Raw genomic sequence first — 14,950 nt, forward strand, 5'->3', positions numbered from 1 at the left:
CTATTTTTGATTTTATTAAAAACAAACACTTTGAATTTGTTTTAATAAGTGTCCAAATATATACATGTGGGTTGTTTGTAGTTAATTTAAATATTGAAGTGAAAAACATTACCGAGCGAGTTGGCGATCATTTTGGTAAAATACGGCGAGGAGGCCTGGCCGATATCAGTATAAAACATTTTGCTCACGTTTTGCTTGTTGTTGCTGGAGCAGGTGGTGCGCAACCTTTTGCTTGTACGCCCAACTGTTCTGTGTAGTGGTTGGTGTGTTTTTCGAACTTCTCGTGGCATAGCCGTGTAAAGTCCCTTGTAGTTGGCAGTGCCCGTGGCATTTGTGCGTTCTTCATTGAATGCCAACTCCACCTTCCACCCCGAAGCCCTGGAGGACGCCGCACAGGCTTGTCGTTTTCTACTCACTACGGCGGGCTGAGCGAGACTTTCCCGCTGGACGCCAGCGCTTTCACTTTCTCATGCTGCGAACTTAAATATAGTGTAGGACTTCCACCAGCCTTGTTGCCTTGTAATTTATCATGATGGAGTTAAAAGGCGCGCGCTTTCAGACTCGTGGTAGTCATGAACAACGGCGACGCATGTGTTTTTCCGTGGCTGTTCTCGCGTAAATATTTTTTTGCTGTTTTGTCGAGCGGACTGCGCTCGAACTGATACTGAATGTTGGTTACTGCACGTCCAGGCCCTTTTGGTTCAAAGAACTGCTTCGCTCTCCTGCTGAACCCATGTCTTAAGCGAACCGAAAACTTTCCAAGTTCCATGCTTGAACGCAGGTGTGCGTCTGCGTTGCCTCTGGCACTGGAGTTTCTGGTTTCTAATATTTTCGGAACCGACGAGCACAGTCAAGTTTCGGAGACCACGGCTTGCTCTCGTCGTTTCTATTTCAGTGACGCAGGCTGTTGTGTATGCTCGTTCGGCCGAAAAGCCATCCGTGTCGGAGAAAATGCGCACGTGACTTGGTATCAAAATTGTGACGTAACCGCATTTGTGCAGCGTTTAGGGTAGTGTCTTACCGTTTCGTTTACCATTTAGCATATGTCTTCTAGTCGAGTTGTAGACTTTTTTTAATGCGAAAGCATTACTTCGGTATGCTCAGATTTCTGTCCGCACACCGCGTCCGCAGAACGTGTCCGCAAATTCGTGTCCGCAGCAGTTGTGATAAGTGGTAGAGGCTAATGTGTGGTGTCAATCGACAGAGAGTGGCATAATGTGTCCGAAAAAATAATTAGGCCAATAAGTTGATTAGGTAATTAATTAGAGGCAAAAAATGAAAATGTAAAGGCGAAAATGGTCTTACTAGCCAATGGCTTGGTACCACATTTGAATGTATGAAATTCTAAAATAGTTAATTAAATCTGTCAGCTAAGGTGACATCAAGGATGTGACGTCACGCAACCTGAAGTCGAGCCAGAAAAGGGCACAGGAAGGGATTGGCGCGCAATTTGAAAGTACCAAAGACTAAAGTAGTTAAGGCAGTCAAGGATGCGACGTCACACAACCGAAAGTAGAGCCAAAAAAGGGCATGGGAAGGGATTGACACACAATTTGAAAGTACCAGACTAAGATGGGTAAACAAGAAGTGAATTAATGTGACGCAGAGGATGTGACGTCACACAACCGGAAGTAGAGCCTAAAAAGGGCATAGGAAGGCACTGGCGCGCAATATGAAAATACCAGACTAAAACGGGTAAACAAGAAGTCAATGTGACATAGAGGATATGACGTTACGCAACCAAAAAAAGGGCATAGGAAGGGATTGGCACTCAATTTGAAAGTACCGACTAAAGACTGAAATGTGTTAAAGGTGCTTTGCATCTACTCTTAATCGAATCTTGATTGTCCCTTTAATTTTTTTTAAAGTATTTTTTACTAACACTGCTTTCCAATATGCAAGAGAGCAGTAGTGGATATAGAGTTGTAGTGTGAAGTAGGAGCATAAATCATTATGGGAATGTTAACTGATAGCACACCTAATGCTAGTGAACTTGCCAGCAAACTCTCCAATTTGTGATGAATGAAGCATTGGATTAATCTTTGTATGCGTGTGCTTGCATGAACCTAGTGTGACTGTTCCAGTTTTTATGAACTATGTTGCTTAGATGAAATCCTTGACTGTACAAAATAATCAGGAGTCATCATCTTAGCTGTCAGTTTTGGCTAAGAGTGCCTCTCTGTGCCTTACTTGTTCACTACTGTCTTTCACTTTAAGTGCTTCTTAGATTGCCTTCACTCCTAGGTGCTGAGCCCTGTGTACTTGCCAGCCATTGGTACTACAGGGTAATTTTATTTACATACATTTTAAAAACAGCTGCACAAAACTGATTTCTAGAGGAGAGCTTGGCAGGCTAGGGTCACATTTATTGCTTTTGATAAAAATGGCACAGCTTAAAAAACAGTTCTTGGTGAAACGTCTTGTTCTTTGGAACCTAGGAAAAGGATAATGAGCAAGGCGTTTGCTGTAAATGTTGGTCGGTCAAGAGACACTGGGGACTAGTGCGCAACTCTCAGCAGCTTCTGTTCGTAGTCTTCTTTAGGTCACAGTTCAAAATTTGTGACATTGGTCACACAACTGACCTTGAAGCGGTGTCTGTGTACATCCTGAGTCTCAAAATTCACTGGACGTTAGGTCAACAAGGCAGCTGAATTTAATGTCATTTTGATTGATGTCAGTTGCTAAGCATGGCCACACAACTCCATGATGACTTTGAGGTTTCATTTTCAATGGTATTCCAGCATTATGTGAGTACTGTGAAGACAGTGAAGCTCTTCACTCTCATCAACTGAGGCAAGGGCACTTGGGTCATATAGCACTGCAAGAGACATGCTGGTTCTAAATATCATTGTGTGGCACTGCACTGGTTTGAGACAAGGATGTGAAGCATGGTTTCAGTTTTTTGGAAGGTCACTAGTTCTTATGATGGGGTAGTACATTTTCTGAAGATCTGAGAAAGTGGACTTTTTTCTGTATGGCAGTCATCTCAAGAATGTTCGGGAAATGCCTCTTGTTATCCATTGAACTCTTGAAGTAGAGTGACAGCTTTAGTAGTGCTGGCTCTTGGTCAGGAGCACTCAGTAGCATAACCTGTCAACAGCATCTCAGTCAAGTGGTGCCACTGTGTTGAGAGTATTGTTTTTGAAAGCTTCCAGGTCATAAGAAGGCACCCTTTGGCTCTCTGTCTTACATGAGGCTTTTAACGCAATAGCATTAAAGACCCTGCTCCACAGAACATGCAGTGCTGCCGGCATTGCAACAGGAAAAAGGGGGGGGGGGGGGGGCAGGTGGTAGGTAGCAGGTTACGTGGCCGAGCATTGATTCTTTCGTGGGTTTTGTGACTTAACCTGACCACTTGATATCACAAGCTGCCAACTCCTCGGGTTGCTTGTTTGAGGTGGGATGGGAATCGGCCTTTCAGTGCTTTTGAATGAGTCATGTACTCCTGTGCCATGTAAGCACATTGATATGGCTTGGTTCAAGTGGGTCTTTATATCTGTCGGTTGGTTGCTTACCACCAATATGTGGATGTCACAGTAGTTTAGGACTGTACGCTAATAAGAATATTTGAGATATCAGAGGCACAAGTTGAGAGACTGGTAACGTAAACGAATGAGAATATGCAGAGGGGGAGCCATAGGTGGCAGCCGTTAACGCTATCGCGTAATGCACATAATGCTGGAGCACAAGTTTTCAGCGTAATTTTTCCCTGCTTTCTTTTTTTTCTGGCACTGTTGTTTTAGCAGAGAATTTTCATGTCCTTTGAGGCCTGAACTCGTCATGTGCACATATCTTTATGGTTGTTGATGTCACTCAAATAACATTTCTTGTATACAACCTCTCACTCAATTTTATGGGTGATTGTAGCATAAACTCTGGGCAAAATTCACAGACAATCGATGCATTTGATACAACAGAGTATGCAAAGAGCCTTAGCGGCTGGCCTGTTCGTACCGTGGAAGTGGTTGATATGATCCAATTCATCAGTCGCCATGTGACATGCTTTACCCCCTCCACTGTTTCTACCCTTCAAACCTGATTGATGATTGGGGTTTGTTTCCCTCTCGTCAGCTGCCTCTTCCCGCCCTTACTCCCTCCCTCCTCTCGCCTGAAAGTGAAGGGGGGATGTTGCTTTCTCTGCATATCCTCCTCTTCTTCGGTGAGGCTTTGCACACCAGTGCCAGAACCTTTTCTTGCTAGAATGGCCACCATAGCTAACACACAGTTTTCATTTTATTACTGTATGCAGCTTGGTTATAGTCACTTGATACAAGTTATGGGTTTCTCACTTTGTGTTCGCACTAGATTTTCGTTGTTGCAAAACTCAGACTGCGTATTCCATTTTGCTTATTGCCATGCAATGTTGTTTTCTGCAGCATTAGAAGGTTCTCACTGTTTTGTTAACAGTTTAAGTTGGTCATAAAACAGTCTGTGAGGTCTTTAGATAAAAAAACACGTGATAGTAGCAGTAGCAGTAGTAGTACATTGATTAAATACACGGTGCACTACTCAATGTTTGGTTCTCTTTCTGCACTGGTATTGATTATAGAATAACAATATAACATACATTTTTATAGCTTGCCAAGTTACTGTGTACTTGCCTATCTTTAATTCTTTTTGGTGTCAGGACATTGCACATTCTTTTTTTCTTTATCAGGAGATTCTTGCTGCTAGTTTACTCTGGCGTCATAAGGGGGGATATGCAGCAAACATTGGTTGGCAGTAAAAAATAGTTATGAGTGCGGGGTTGGCTTTAAGGCAGCAAAGCAGAACAAGATAACTAAGCATTCAGCATAATAATATAGCATGCTATCAGTTGGCTGTGTGCTTCTGTACCATTTTTGGGCACAAGAGAAGTTGATCATGGAAGCTATTTCGAACTCCCAAGACTAGCTGTGCTAGTAGCTTGTGCTGGTGAAGAAGTTTCTTGAGCGAGTGCATTCACAGTATATTTCATTTCTGAGGGTGTTTCAGGGTGACCTGAACTGCCAGCCTCAAGGGCTTTTTCTTTGCAGTATGCCAGGTGGTAATTTGTACCTGGGGAGCTCGACACTGTGGTACCTGAGGAAAGTTAGCATGTGAGGAAGTGCATTCATGTCATGCGATGTTGGTGCCCCAAGCACATTTTTTTTCCTGAGCAACATTGCGAGCAGCTTTGTCCGGCTATTGTTTTGAGCAGAAATTCATTCTCTGGCTCTCTATGTTTATGCTGATGGTATTTGTCCCAGAGCAAAGAATACAGTTGTCGGTGCGAAAACTGGATTTATTAAGGCTATTTGCGTCACTTGATGCAAGCTGAAAAGGCCACGCTGCTGCTGGAAATAAGGTTGCTACAGGAAGTAAGGATCATTGTCGAAATGTCATTCTGAGGAGTTAGTCATCCTTTGTGTTAGTCATTATTTTTTCTGTAGTTCTGGCATTTCTGGCAGATCTTAATTTGTCATGGCAAGATATCTGTACTGACAGCAGCTTGGAATGCTAAATTGCTGCATTTTAAGAGGACAGCCTAAGGAAGTTTTGAAGTGCATTCTTTTTTTGGCATGGCAAACAGTTGGGCTGTTGGTTATTGATTTGGTGCTCGGTCTTAGCTAAAAGTTAGCTAAATCAAAGCCCCGTTGGAATGCCATACAAACGGCAACTATGCCAGTCTATGATGGCTGCAACAGGGTGTTTTGATTGTTACTCCCTTCAGCAAGAAAAATAGGCAGAACTTCTCTCGGGGAAAAAAGAATCCATAGAGGCTCAAGAGCTTTATTTCATGCGGTCTTTGCATGCAGCCTAGACTGAACCTGTGCAGCTTATTGCTGAGTGTGGCATTCATTCATTGCTACATTAGATGTTTAAAAATGCGGGCTCGGTGCAAAGAATTAGGACCCAAAGTTTATGGAACATGGATTTGCGTTCATGCTTTATAAACTTGCACCAGCAGGTGTACTGCAAGGCGGGGGGGGGGGGAGAGGGTGTAAAGCGGTGCCTTTCAACTTTATTCACTCATTACCTTGAGTTGTGTTACATAGTGGCCGGTAGGGACCACCAGTTTGGCTTCTTGGGCCCATGCCTGGCCAGACTGCATCTCAGTACAGCAGTGTGTTCTGTTTACTTGATTGAAAAATTTTATTCTGTCCAGCGTCTGCTTTGCATTTTAAAGAATTAGCTGAAGTGTGAGTGAAATTGAAGCATTGTAATGTGTTACTGGTGTCTTCATAAAGAAATGAATGTTCTCCCTTTTTGCTGCTTTCTCTCTTGCTCTTAAATATGTGACTCACAGGTGCTTAGTATTACTTAAATTTGTACTTGCAGTTAGTGTAACATCCCTTTCTTTTTTTTTTTATTATCAACATGCCATATTAGTGGCGTAGTTCTGCAATTTGACTGGCGTGTTGTTTTTATGACTGCTGTTGTGTCACTTTCATATGACACTTGCTTTTTCTTGTACCTTCCTTTGCAGAGAGCGCCTGCTGATTAGGAAAGTGATGTGGTTGAGCATACATTGAACAGTGAAGTGCCGCTCCGTTATTCTGCATATTTCCCTCTTATGCTGGTGCATTCTGTCTGGAAACATTTTTTGTTTTGGTCTGTAGTATCTTGGCATTGGTTTATGAAGGCTAACTATTAGCCCTTGTTGTTGAATGGATGTGACGGTGCTCTGCTGGTTAATGATTCGAGCATTAGGTGCGGCACCCTTTAGTGATGGTTACCTAGCTCGTCTTGGCTTCAAGAAAACAACTGACGCAGCTTGGAGCTAAGCTGAATAATGCAAGGAAGTTGCGTCTTTAGCTACTGTGTTGCCTCCTGAAGTGAGGCACTGTGTATAAAATGTTTCTATGTTGGAAGGCTGCTGGACATTAGTTGAACGCATTAATGCAGAAGAAACATGCAAGCTTTACCTAAGGAGACTGTTTTTATGACGTTAGTTATACAATTCTTTACCAGTCTTGTGTGTGTAGCATGAAGTTGCCGTCAAGCTTCGTTGCTTGAGAGAGTAATGCCTTTTGGTGACGCTTTGAATTTTCGCTTTGTCGTGATCATTTGGAGCCATACATGAAAGGGACTGGTGAAGTACTGGGACCTCTGCTCACCAAAAAGTGCAGGCAATTAAGGGTGGCAAAGCTTCTAGTCAGCCTCTCAAGATGATAGGGGTTGCAGACATGGGATGACCCCTTGTTCCATTATTGTTGGTGCACTTTCAAGCCTTAGGAGGATGTTTGTATGTGTAACAGGAATGAGCTTAGGTAAAGGGTTTGCGTTTAACTCATTTCAGAATAAAACTGTGAGATGCTGCCATTGCATGAAACCACAGCCACAAACATCACATTTAACCACTTTAATACCTCTGAATTCACTAATGCCATTATAAAAGCGTAAGCATGGCATGTGTATAAATGTCGTGTTTATGAGCCTTGTTATGAAGTGCAGTTACACTTAAAAAGGTGCTGTCATCAGGTTGTGCAACTTAATGATGCTTAACTACTAGTAATATTGTATACTTCAGGGTGCAGAATTCTTTCCCAGTGTACATAACTCGTTGCCTACTTTTATGATTGACCCTGTAGGAGTTCATTGTCTTAAACAAAATAAATTCACCAAGTATAAATATAGAGTATTGTTAATGAACTGTTGCTGTACAGTCCTAATTGAAAGTTGGGAACAGGCTCCATAGAAAAAAAGGGAGGGGAGGGTGGGCTTGACAATGACTGCAGTTTTCCTTTTTTTTTCTGTTGTTGTGATAACACTGAATAATCTGAGTGTTGAACTACGGATGGATTGAAAATGTGCTTGTTTTTATGTGGTCAATATTTTTGGAGGTCAGCTGGAAGATGTGTTGCTCTGTTCTTTCGGGTCATTGTCATTCATGAATAGTGTGCTGCACTGACAGTGCTATATTCAACCTCTTTCCCCATTGTGTTGCTTTAGTCGCTTGTCATTTGTAGGCCTCTCTAAAGTGTTTGCGCAGCCCTCGTTAGGAGGAAGGCACCAGCATGTGTACTTTGTGCGAAGTTAAGCGTGGGTGCAATTTTACTCACCAATTTATTATCATCATCATTACTTATTAACTTTCTAAGAGTCCCGAGAGGGAAATTCAAACAGTTAAGTAAGAATGAAGTGTAACAAAAATGTGCAGCAACACAAACATCAGCAATACAAAGGATAGCGTAAAGCAGGCTGATCATTTTTGTTTTTGCAGTGTAGGGTAGCTGGCTTGGGTACAGAAAGTGAGTTGTTATTAAGTGGTTGATTAGTAGCTGCTTAAATCTTGAAGGATTAATCTCGGTAACAATGTGTTTGGAAGGACTATTTTGGCTACATTAGGAACGATTTTTAAAGTGACCTAGGCACCAAGGTTTTACTTCTCTGTTTTCTCCTTTCAAATGTATACATGTATCACCCTTTAATATTTGCCTATGACTGCTAAATAATTTATATTTAAATTTCTTATTGACACTGTTCGAGAAATGCCTAGGTTCGATCAACTGAACGATAAGTGTAACATTACATTGGTGCTTAGGTAACCTGAGGCATGCAAAAAATAGCACTATGACTGCTTTTGCTGCATTCGTTTTCATCCCAGCCATTGAAGCAGCCTGGTTAGTAGTTAGTTACGCTAGCTCTATTTGTTCCAGTTTTTTCGAGCCTCGTGTGACCTAAACGTCAACTGCACAGTGCAGCCATTGTTTGACTGTTGTTCTTAATGGTGCATAAAAACTGTCAAGGATTTCGAATTGTAACTGCCCTCTCTTTAGGCAAAGCTCTGCCAAGCAAAGCTGTTCCCTCGGGTTTGAGCTGAATCAGGGTAGCCTCCCAGTTAGTGTGGATGGGTTGGCTATAGGTGATTGGGCACGTATGGACTGTGGGCACCCCCAATGAGAGGGATATGCTGTGGGTTTGGAATATTTACCACCCGGGCATGCTTCTGATTGTGGGATGGGTTACGAAAGGCATTTGTGTCCTAAACTTGGAAATGTGTTTGGAGCGGTCGCCAGCTTGCGGAATTGACTTAGTTGGGGGATTCGTGTAAGGATGGGTATGTCACTCTGCTTCCTTTGCAATATAGCGTGAATTCGGTATAGGTGGGGCTCTCTCTGAATGCTTTGCGGTTGCTTGATGATGGTCGGCGTGCTTCCCTTGTAGTATTTGTAGCTTATGGGTCTGTATCCTTCTAGTTCCAGGCTCCGGAAGGTAGCTATTCAGGCAAGAGCGAGTGATGAAGCCGAAACTGATTCATCAAGAAAAGTTCAGTTATAAATTATTTAGTAATTGCAGGTGCCTACCGCATGGTGATCAGTGTGTTCTAGATGCTTAACTCATCATTTGAAAGAAGAAAATAGCAACTAAATTTAGACTTATGTAGTTCTTAACATTGATGGAGCTGTGCAAGTACTATGCGCTGAAGGAACTAAATAAGCAGAGCAGATAGAAGCTGTTCCTGGAGTACTGGGAAGTAAAAGTACAGTTTGTGAAATAATTATTCCTATGTGGCGCATTGCTACATGAGGACTAGGTATTGGAATTGAAAGGCATAAGCATTATGTGTGATTTAAAGTTAACAAAATAGTTTACTTACACTTATTAATATGCTTTCAAGATAAGCACATAACAGATTCAGCTTTGATTGTAGGTAATTTAGTACTTACGTGGTTGCCTATCACTTCTAAAGTCTCTTGACTGCTCTTCATTATCATAATAAATCATAGTGGTCATTCTTCAATATTCCTGCATTTTTACATCCATTTTTTTTATTATTCTGAGCCTGTTTTATTTCACACTGCTAGAGCATGTCGGGGAAAGGGTTGAAAATCTTCGTTAGTGTAATCGTAAGCTTTCCCTCCCTCGCTCTTGTGCAGTGCTCAGATATGGCCACCGTGCTCAAGGTTTCTCCACCAGAAGTCACATCGAGCCAAGGGCAGGTTCCTCGAAGCCTCGTCAGAACGGCTGGCTGGCCACTCGAGTAGCTTCCAGCACCAGGCTCAAGCAGTGTGGGAGTGGCTCAGGACAGTGTGCTGGTGTGGCCACTAGAGGTGCACCGCGCAGTCGTTTATCTAGGGAGAAACCTGTTGTTCGCAGGGCAGACTGTCGCATCGCTCGTGCGGCCAGGGAAGTGCGGAAGCCCAGCATTGCCGGAACGCCCTTAGACGTCCACAACCATGACTGTGAGATGTGCCTGGCATCGTTTGGACAGATGAAGGACTTGCTGTGCCACGTCAGGGAACACCATGTGTGATGGTGTCGAGGATTGCTTTGCTAGCATGAATTGTACCAGGATGGGAGTGGCGCGGTATTGCACTGTGGTGCTGATGCTTAGTGATTTTGTTACTTGAAGGAAGTTGATGCGCGAGTGTCTGTGGCTTCACATTCCTTGCAAGTCCAAAAGGACCTGTGTAAAATAATTGAGGTAATTGCTTGCTGCAGTACATCCTGATAGAATAAAGTTTAAATATGGATGATAGGAAGGGGCTGTATTTAGCATTAGAGCCACGGTATTGTTACGAATTTTATCTTGCTTCCCTTTGGTATGATAAGTATATGGGGAAAAAAAGACATTTAGATGGTGTAATGACCACTAGCATTCTGCACACTTTTTAAAAACAAGTAGAACATGCTTAGCTTGGATTTTTAAGACATCTTTTATGTGTGTTCAGTTTGTTTTTATGCTTTACTTATGGTTCTAGCAGCAACTAACTAGCGTTCTCCTGCAATGTATGCTTTTGTGAACCTCTGCATGTGTGAATTTGATGTTGGAAAAATGCAGTCACTTGACCACTCGCAGTAATACTTTATGGCCATATTTTTTTTATGCACAGAGTTTATATCGCTTATGATTCTTTGCAGCTTGCTCGAACATTATGCTTCTGTGGCCTTTTGATCACCAAACACTTCCAGCACATTTAGTTAAGGCCTAATTGGTTCAGTGGTTTGCATTGTAGCAGATGTAGCTAGCAGTATTGTCATGATGTTATATTGTGAGTCTGCTTAAGTATTATTATTCTGGTTCAAAAATTGATATCCATCGTGATAACCTTCTTAGCCAGGTCCTGTAGTTCCAGGCTTCAGCTGATGTGATATTTTTCAATATGTTGCAATATATTTTCAGTTTTATTAATATTTGAAGGTTTTTGTATTTTGTGACACTGTCGTTGCTAAATCATGTTTATGCATGTAAATTGTGCTTGCTTCTTGTGGCTTCTACAAAATGCTGAGACATGTAGCAGCTTGTCTCCTATTTATTGTTTTAGCAGCTTATAGCCAGTGTTGAATTTTTTCACATTAAATTTTTGCGTTCAGATTTGTGCTCAAGCTTTTTGTGCTCTTCTCTTGTAGTTGACACATTTTTGTTTTCCACTTTGGAATTAATGGGTAGCATATGTTTTGTAATGCTGTTTAACATTATGTATATATATATATATATATTGGCCGGTTCCTAAAGAGCACTTTCTGATGTATTGCTGCTAACAAGGTAACAGTACTACACAAGGTCAGGAAGTTTGTGTGTGGCAGTAAGCTTGTTTGTTGAGCATTTGATGTTTTGTAGAAATAGATATAGGCGAATGGGGCATGTTTACAACATGCTCGCATTTTCGCCAGTTTTCAGAGTTTATGCTCATTTTTTTAATAGTATCTAGGGTTCGGGAAGAAGTTTTTCTTATGCTAGGTGGCAGTGCTGCCTTTAATGTTAATATCGACTTGCAATGCAAGCAGCTTAACTTTGGCATTTGATTACCTTAACATGGTAATTGGACATTCAGGTGTTGGGTGACGTTAATTATATATTGAAGAAGAGAATTTGTTTCCTCGGCAGTGCTGATGTTAAGTATTCTGCTGAAAAACTTCTTTGTAAAGGACAAAGTTTGAAGAAGGCAGCCGTTGCAAATTGATGTGAACTGCTGTGAGCCTGAGGTATGTAGATGATGGGGCGCAAGTACAAATCGCTCGCTCTTGTAAAGTCTGTTATTTTTGGCCCCTAGAGACTTGAGTCGTCAAGTTTTAATGCTTTTTTTAACGCCACAACTTTGTTAAGTATTCATTTCATGACCTTTTATATTTAACCTTCTTTTGTATTCTAATCCAGATTGGCTCTAAATATCAAGCAGAGGTCTCAGTCCCAATGTTTTGAAAGCCTTCAGGTCATGTGCTCTTTTTATTATACTTTATAGCAGCTTATCTCCATGATTACTTATTGCTTCATATTGATCAGCAACAACAAAAATCCCCTATGCTTTCCTGCCGTAAATGGCTGTTGACTCCTTTTGTATCTGTGCAGTACAATGTTTCACATGCAGTGGGCATAGTGTTTAGTGTGCATACCTCTAGGAGTCAGTTCAATATGGCTGTGAAGTTGTGACAGGAACACTTGTTCTTGCATACTGGCATAATTGGTTTGGTTTAATAGGGGCTCCGTAATGGAGGGCTCTGGATATTTTCACCTCCTGGGATTTAATGTGTGATGACTTAGTACAGCTCACGGCTACTTTTATTTTCGACTCGATCGAAAATAATGAAATGTGTTTATATATTTCATTGGACTTGCCGACAGCTATATGAGAAGTTCTGCCTTGTTCTGATAACCAATGTCTACTGAATAATTAGCTAATGATAATAGCATTGATTAAAGAGCAATTTGTGACGAATTTCTTCAGATATGTAGTTTCCCTTATGGCAGGTAGCCAAACGTGTTTGGCTGGAAAATTGAAATACATTATTTTTACTATATTTCTGGAATGTGCTGTAAACAGCTACTCTTAAACTCACAGTTCTTTGCACATCTATATTTAACTGTATTTCTAGTTTCTTGTGTTTGCTTCTGTTTAAAGTAAATTTTCTTAATACTCTCAGCAGCATGCTTTCCCATTGTATTCTGGCTTTCTGTGCTTGTTTTTTTATTTTATAACTCCTGTTTTTGTTTGTATATGTGCATACAAGGTGGCATTACCATGCTGGGGTTTCTGCTTGTTCTGCACTAATCTTAAATGTGGTGTAAAGGAATGCAAAATCATACTTATTGTTAAACATTCTTCCTTTTTTATGTCCGTGCTTGTTAGAGAGGCCCAGGTTTCACTTCAGTGCATTAAACACCATGGTTTGCAGCAATTATTTTGTAGGATTTTACCTAAGGGTGTCCAAAATGTAGTCAGTTAGGCTTGTTGGTTCATGATCCTCTCGGTAATAGCGCTAGGAATGAACAAACCGAAAGAACACAAGAACACAGCAAAAACAACATAATAGTGCTTGTGTTGTATATATTTCTGTTCATCCCATCTTCATACTTTTACCAACAGAATCTCTAAATATCTTTTCTTGCATGCTCCACATACCAGTTCTGTAGATAATCTGCATGTCATATTTTCAGTCTCATGAGTTGTGCAGTTGAGTCTTTATAGTTTCAATTCGGAGGGCATCGCAAATATGTTCGAGTATGGGGCGTTTGATTTAAGGCAACCCTTTTTTAACACGCTTGATGTTGGTGGGCTCAAAGTGTCTGAGAAAAGTGGATGTTGAAAATGAGGAAACTTGAATTAATGAGAATCCACATTTTTGAACTACTTGTAGCTTTATAACAGTATCTGATTGGGCAATGTGAATGGCTAGCAATGTTTCAAAAGTGAAAGACATTGCATAATCATTCTTTTCGCCTGCAGGCTGGCAACCAGCATCCCTTGCATTCTCCGAAGGCATGTCCCAAGTGAACCAAGGGCATCATAGTGAACTGGTTCAGCATCTGATGCCCAGCACCAGCACCAGTGTGGAGAACAGCATGGCATTGGGACAGAGTGACTTTGGGAACCCTGCCGAAGAGCTTCGGCAAAACTGGCAAGCAGCGGGCCTACCTGACTCGTCGAGTGCACATCAACAACCTCTGCACCACGAACAGTCACCAGTGGGGGCAGTGCCTTTTCTGAAGCGGCGGTGGCCTTGCCAGCTGTGTCCCATTGTGTGCAGCACTGAGTTCAACCTGTCGAACCACATGCGGAGGCATGTGGTCAGCAAGCGTCACGCATGCCCCGTTTGCCCCATTACTTGCAGCACGGAATTCAACCTGTCCAACCACTTACGTACGCACACGGGCGAGAAGCCCTTCAAGTGCGAGGTGTGTCCCATGGCGTTTGCCGCCAAGGGCACTCTGGTGAACCACATGAGGACGCACACAGGCGAGCGCCCGTTCCAGTGCACCTTTTGCAGCAAGCGCTTCACGCGCAAGTTTGTGCTGCGGGACCACATCAACTACCGCCATGCGTCTGAGAGCAGGCTGTCATCTTGAGATGGGCGGAGGTCGCTTTTACCCTCTTTTCTTGCTGTGGTGTCGATAAATTTGTGCTCGGTTCTTAATTTAAGTGTGGGAAAGATGTACAGTCGAGCCCGGTTATATCGAACCTGGATATATCGAATTTTGGTTATATCGAACTCACGAAATATCCCCTTGAAAATCCCATGTAAAAGTATAGGAAAGCCGCGTCATATATCGAACTCAATTTCACCGGTCATTCGATATATCGAACTCCGCACCACGCACTGGAAAGTGTGCCTTCCCCAAAGACGATCGCATCACCCTTGGCCGTTTGCCGCGTGACGTTTTCGAGCCACGCGCGGAAGGAATGAGAGGGGACAGTTCTGGGCAGCGCCGTGCCCATTCCCCATATGCAGTTGTCGTTTCCCGCTCGCCAATACATGTCGTTTGCAAACCATGTGCGTGGGTGTGCCCATTCTTTTGCCGAGCTCTCTCTCTCCCTCAGCACGCGCTACGCATGCGCCAAGCCAACTGAGCCTGTTTTCAGACAGACGTCGGACGCTTTCTCCAGCGTGTGTTGTGAACCTCTGCGTGCGGCGGCGCGGCAGCAGACGTGGCTATGGTGCCTGCGGATAAGAAGCGGCAGCTCTCTTTTTTTTTTTTACGAGTCATTTTTTTCTTATCGTTGTGCTGTACGCGCGGGGTGGCGTAAGATATGGCGGCTGCGGACGC

At 42.5% G+C, this 14,950-nt stretch overlaps 1 protein-coding gene across 3 annotated transcripts; it reads left to right on the plus strand.

Annotated features, from left to right (window-relative positions):
* The first annotated feature begins 183 nt into the window (after positions 1 to 183).
* Positions 184 to 14,932, plus strand: LOC146178729 (uncharacterized). Of its 3 annotated transcripts, XM_084578488.1 has the most exons (3): positions 184 to 781; positions 6,449 to 6,497; positions 9,843 to 14,932. In XM_084578488.1, exon 3 carries the CDS (start codon positions 13,667 to 13,669, stop codon positions 14,249 to 14,251), a length of 585 nt encoding a protein of 194 aa, XP_084434614.1. In that variant the 5' UTR covers positions 184 to 781; positions 6,449 to 6,497; positions 9,843 to 13,666; the 3' UTR covers positions 14,252 to 14,932. The 3 variants fall into 3 exon arrangements, with proteins under 3 accessions (XP_084434614.1, XP_084434615.1, XP_084434616.1); XM_084578489.1 differs by lacking the exon at positions 6,449 to 6,497; XM_084578490.1 differs by lacking the exon at positions 6,449 to 6,497 and having other exon boundaries at positions 184 to 491.
* Positions 14,933 to 14,950: the final 18 nt, after the last annotated feature.

This window comes from Amblyomma maculatum, chromosome 9 (genome assembly GCF_055883805.1).
Source record: "Amblyomma maculatum isolate TAMU_Amacu chromosome 9, ASM5588380v1, whole genome shotgun sequence".
In the NCBI taxonomy this organism is placed as follows: domain Eukaryota; kingdom Metazoa; phylum Arthropoda; class Arachnida; order Ixodida; family Ixodidae; genus Amblyomma; species Amblyomma maculatum.

Bases quoted from the DNA above. Each gene is read 5' to 3' on its own strand.
- LOC146178729 (XM_084578488.1), top strand. From the start codon at position 13,667: ATGTCCCAAGTGAACCAAGGGCATCATAGTGAACTGGTTCAGCATCTG.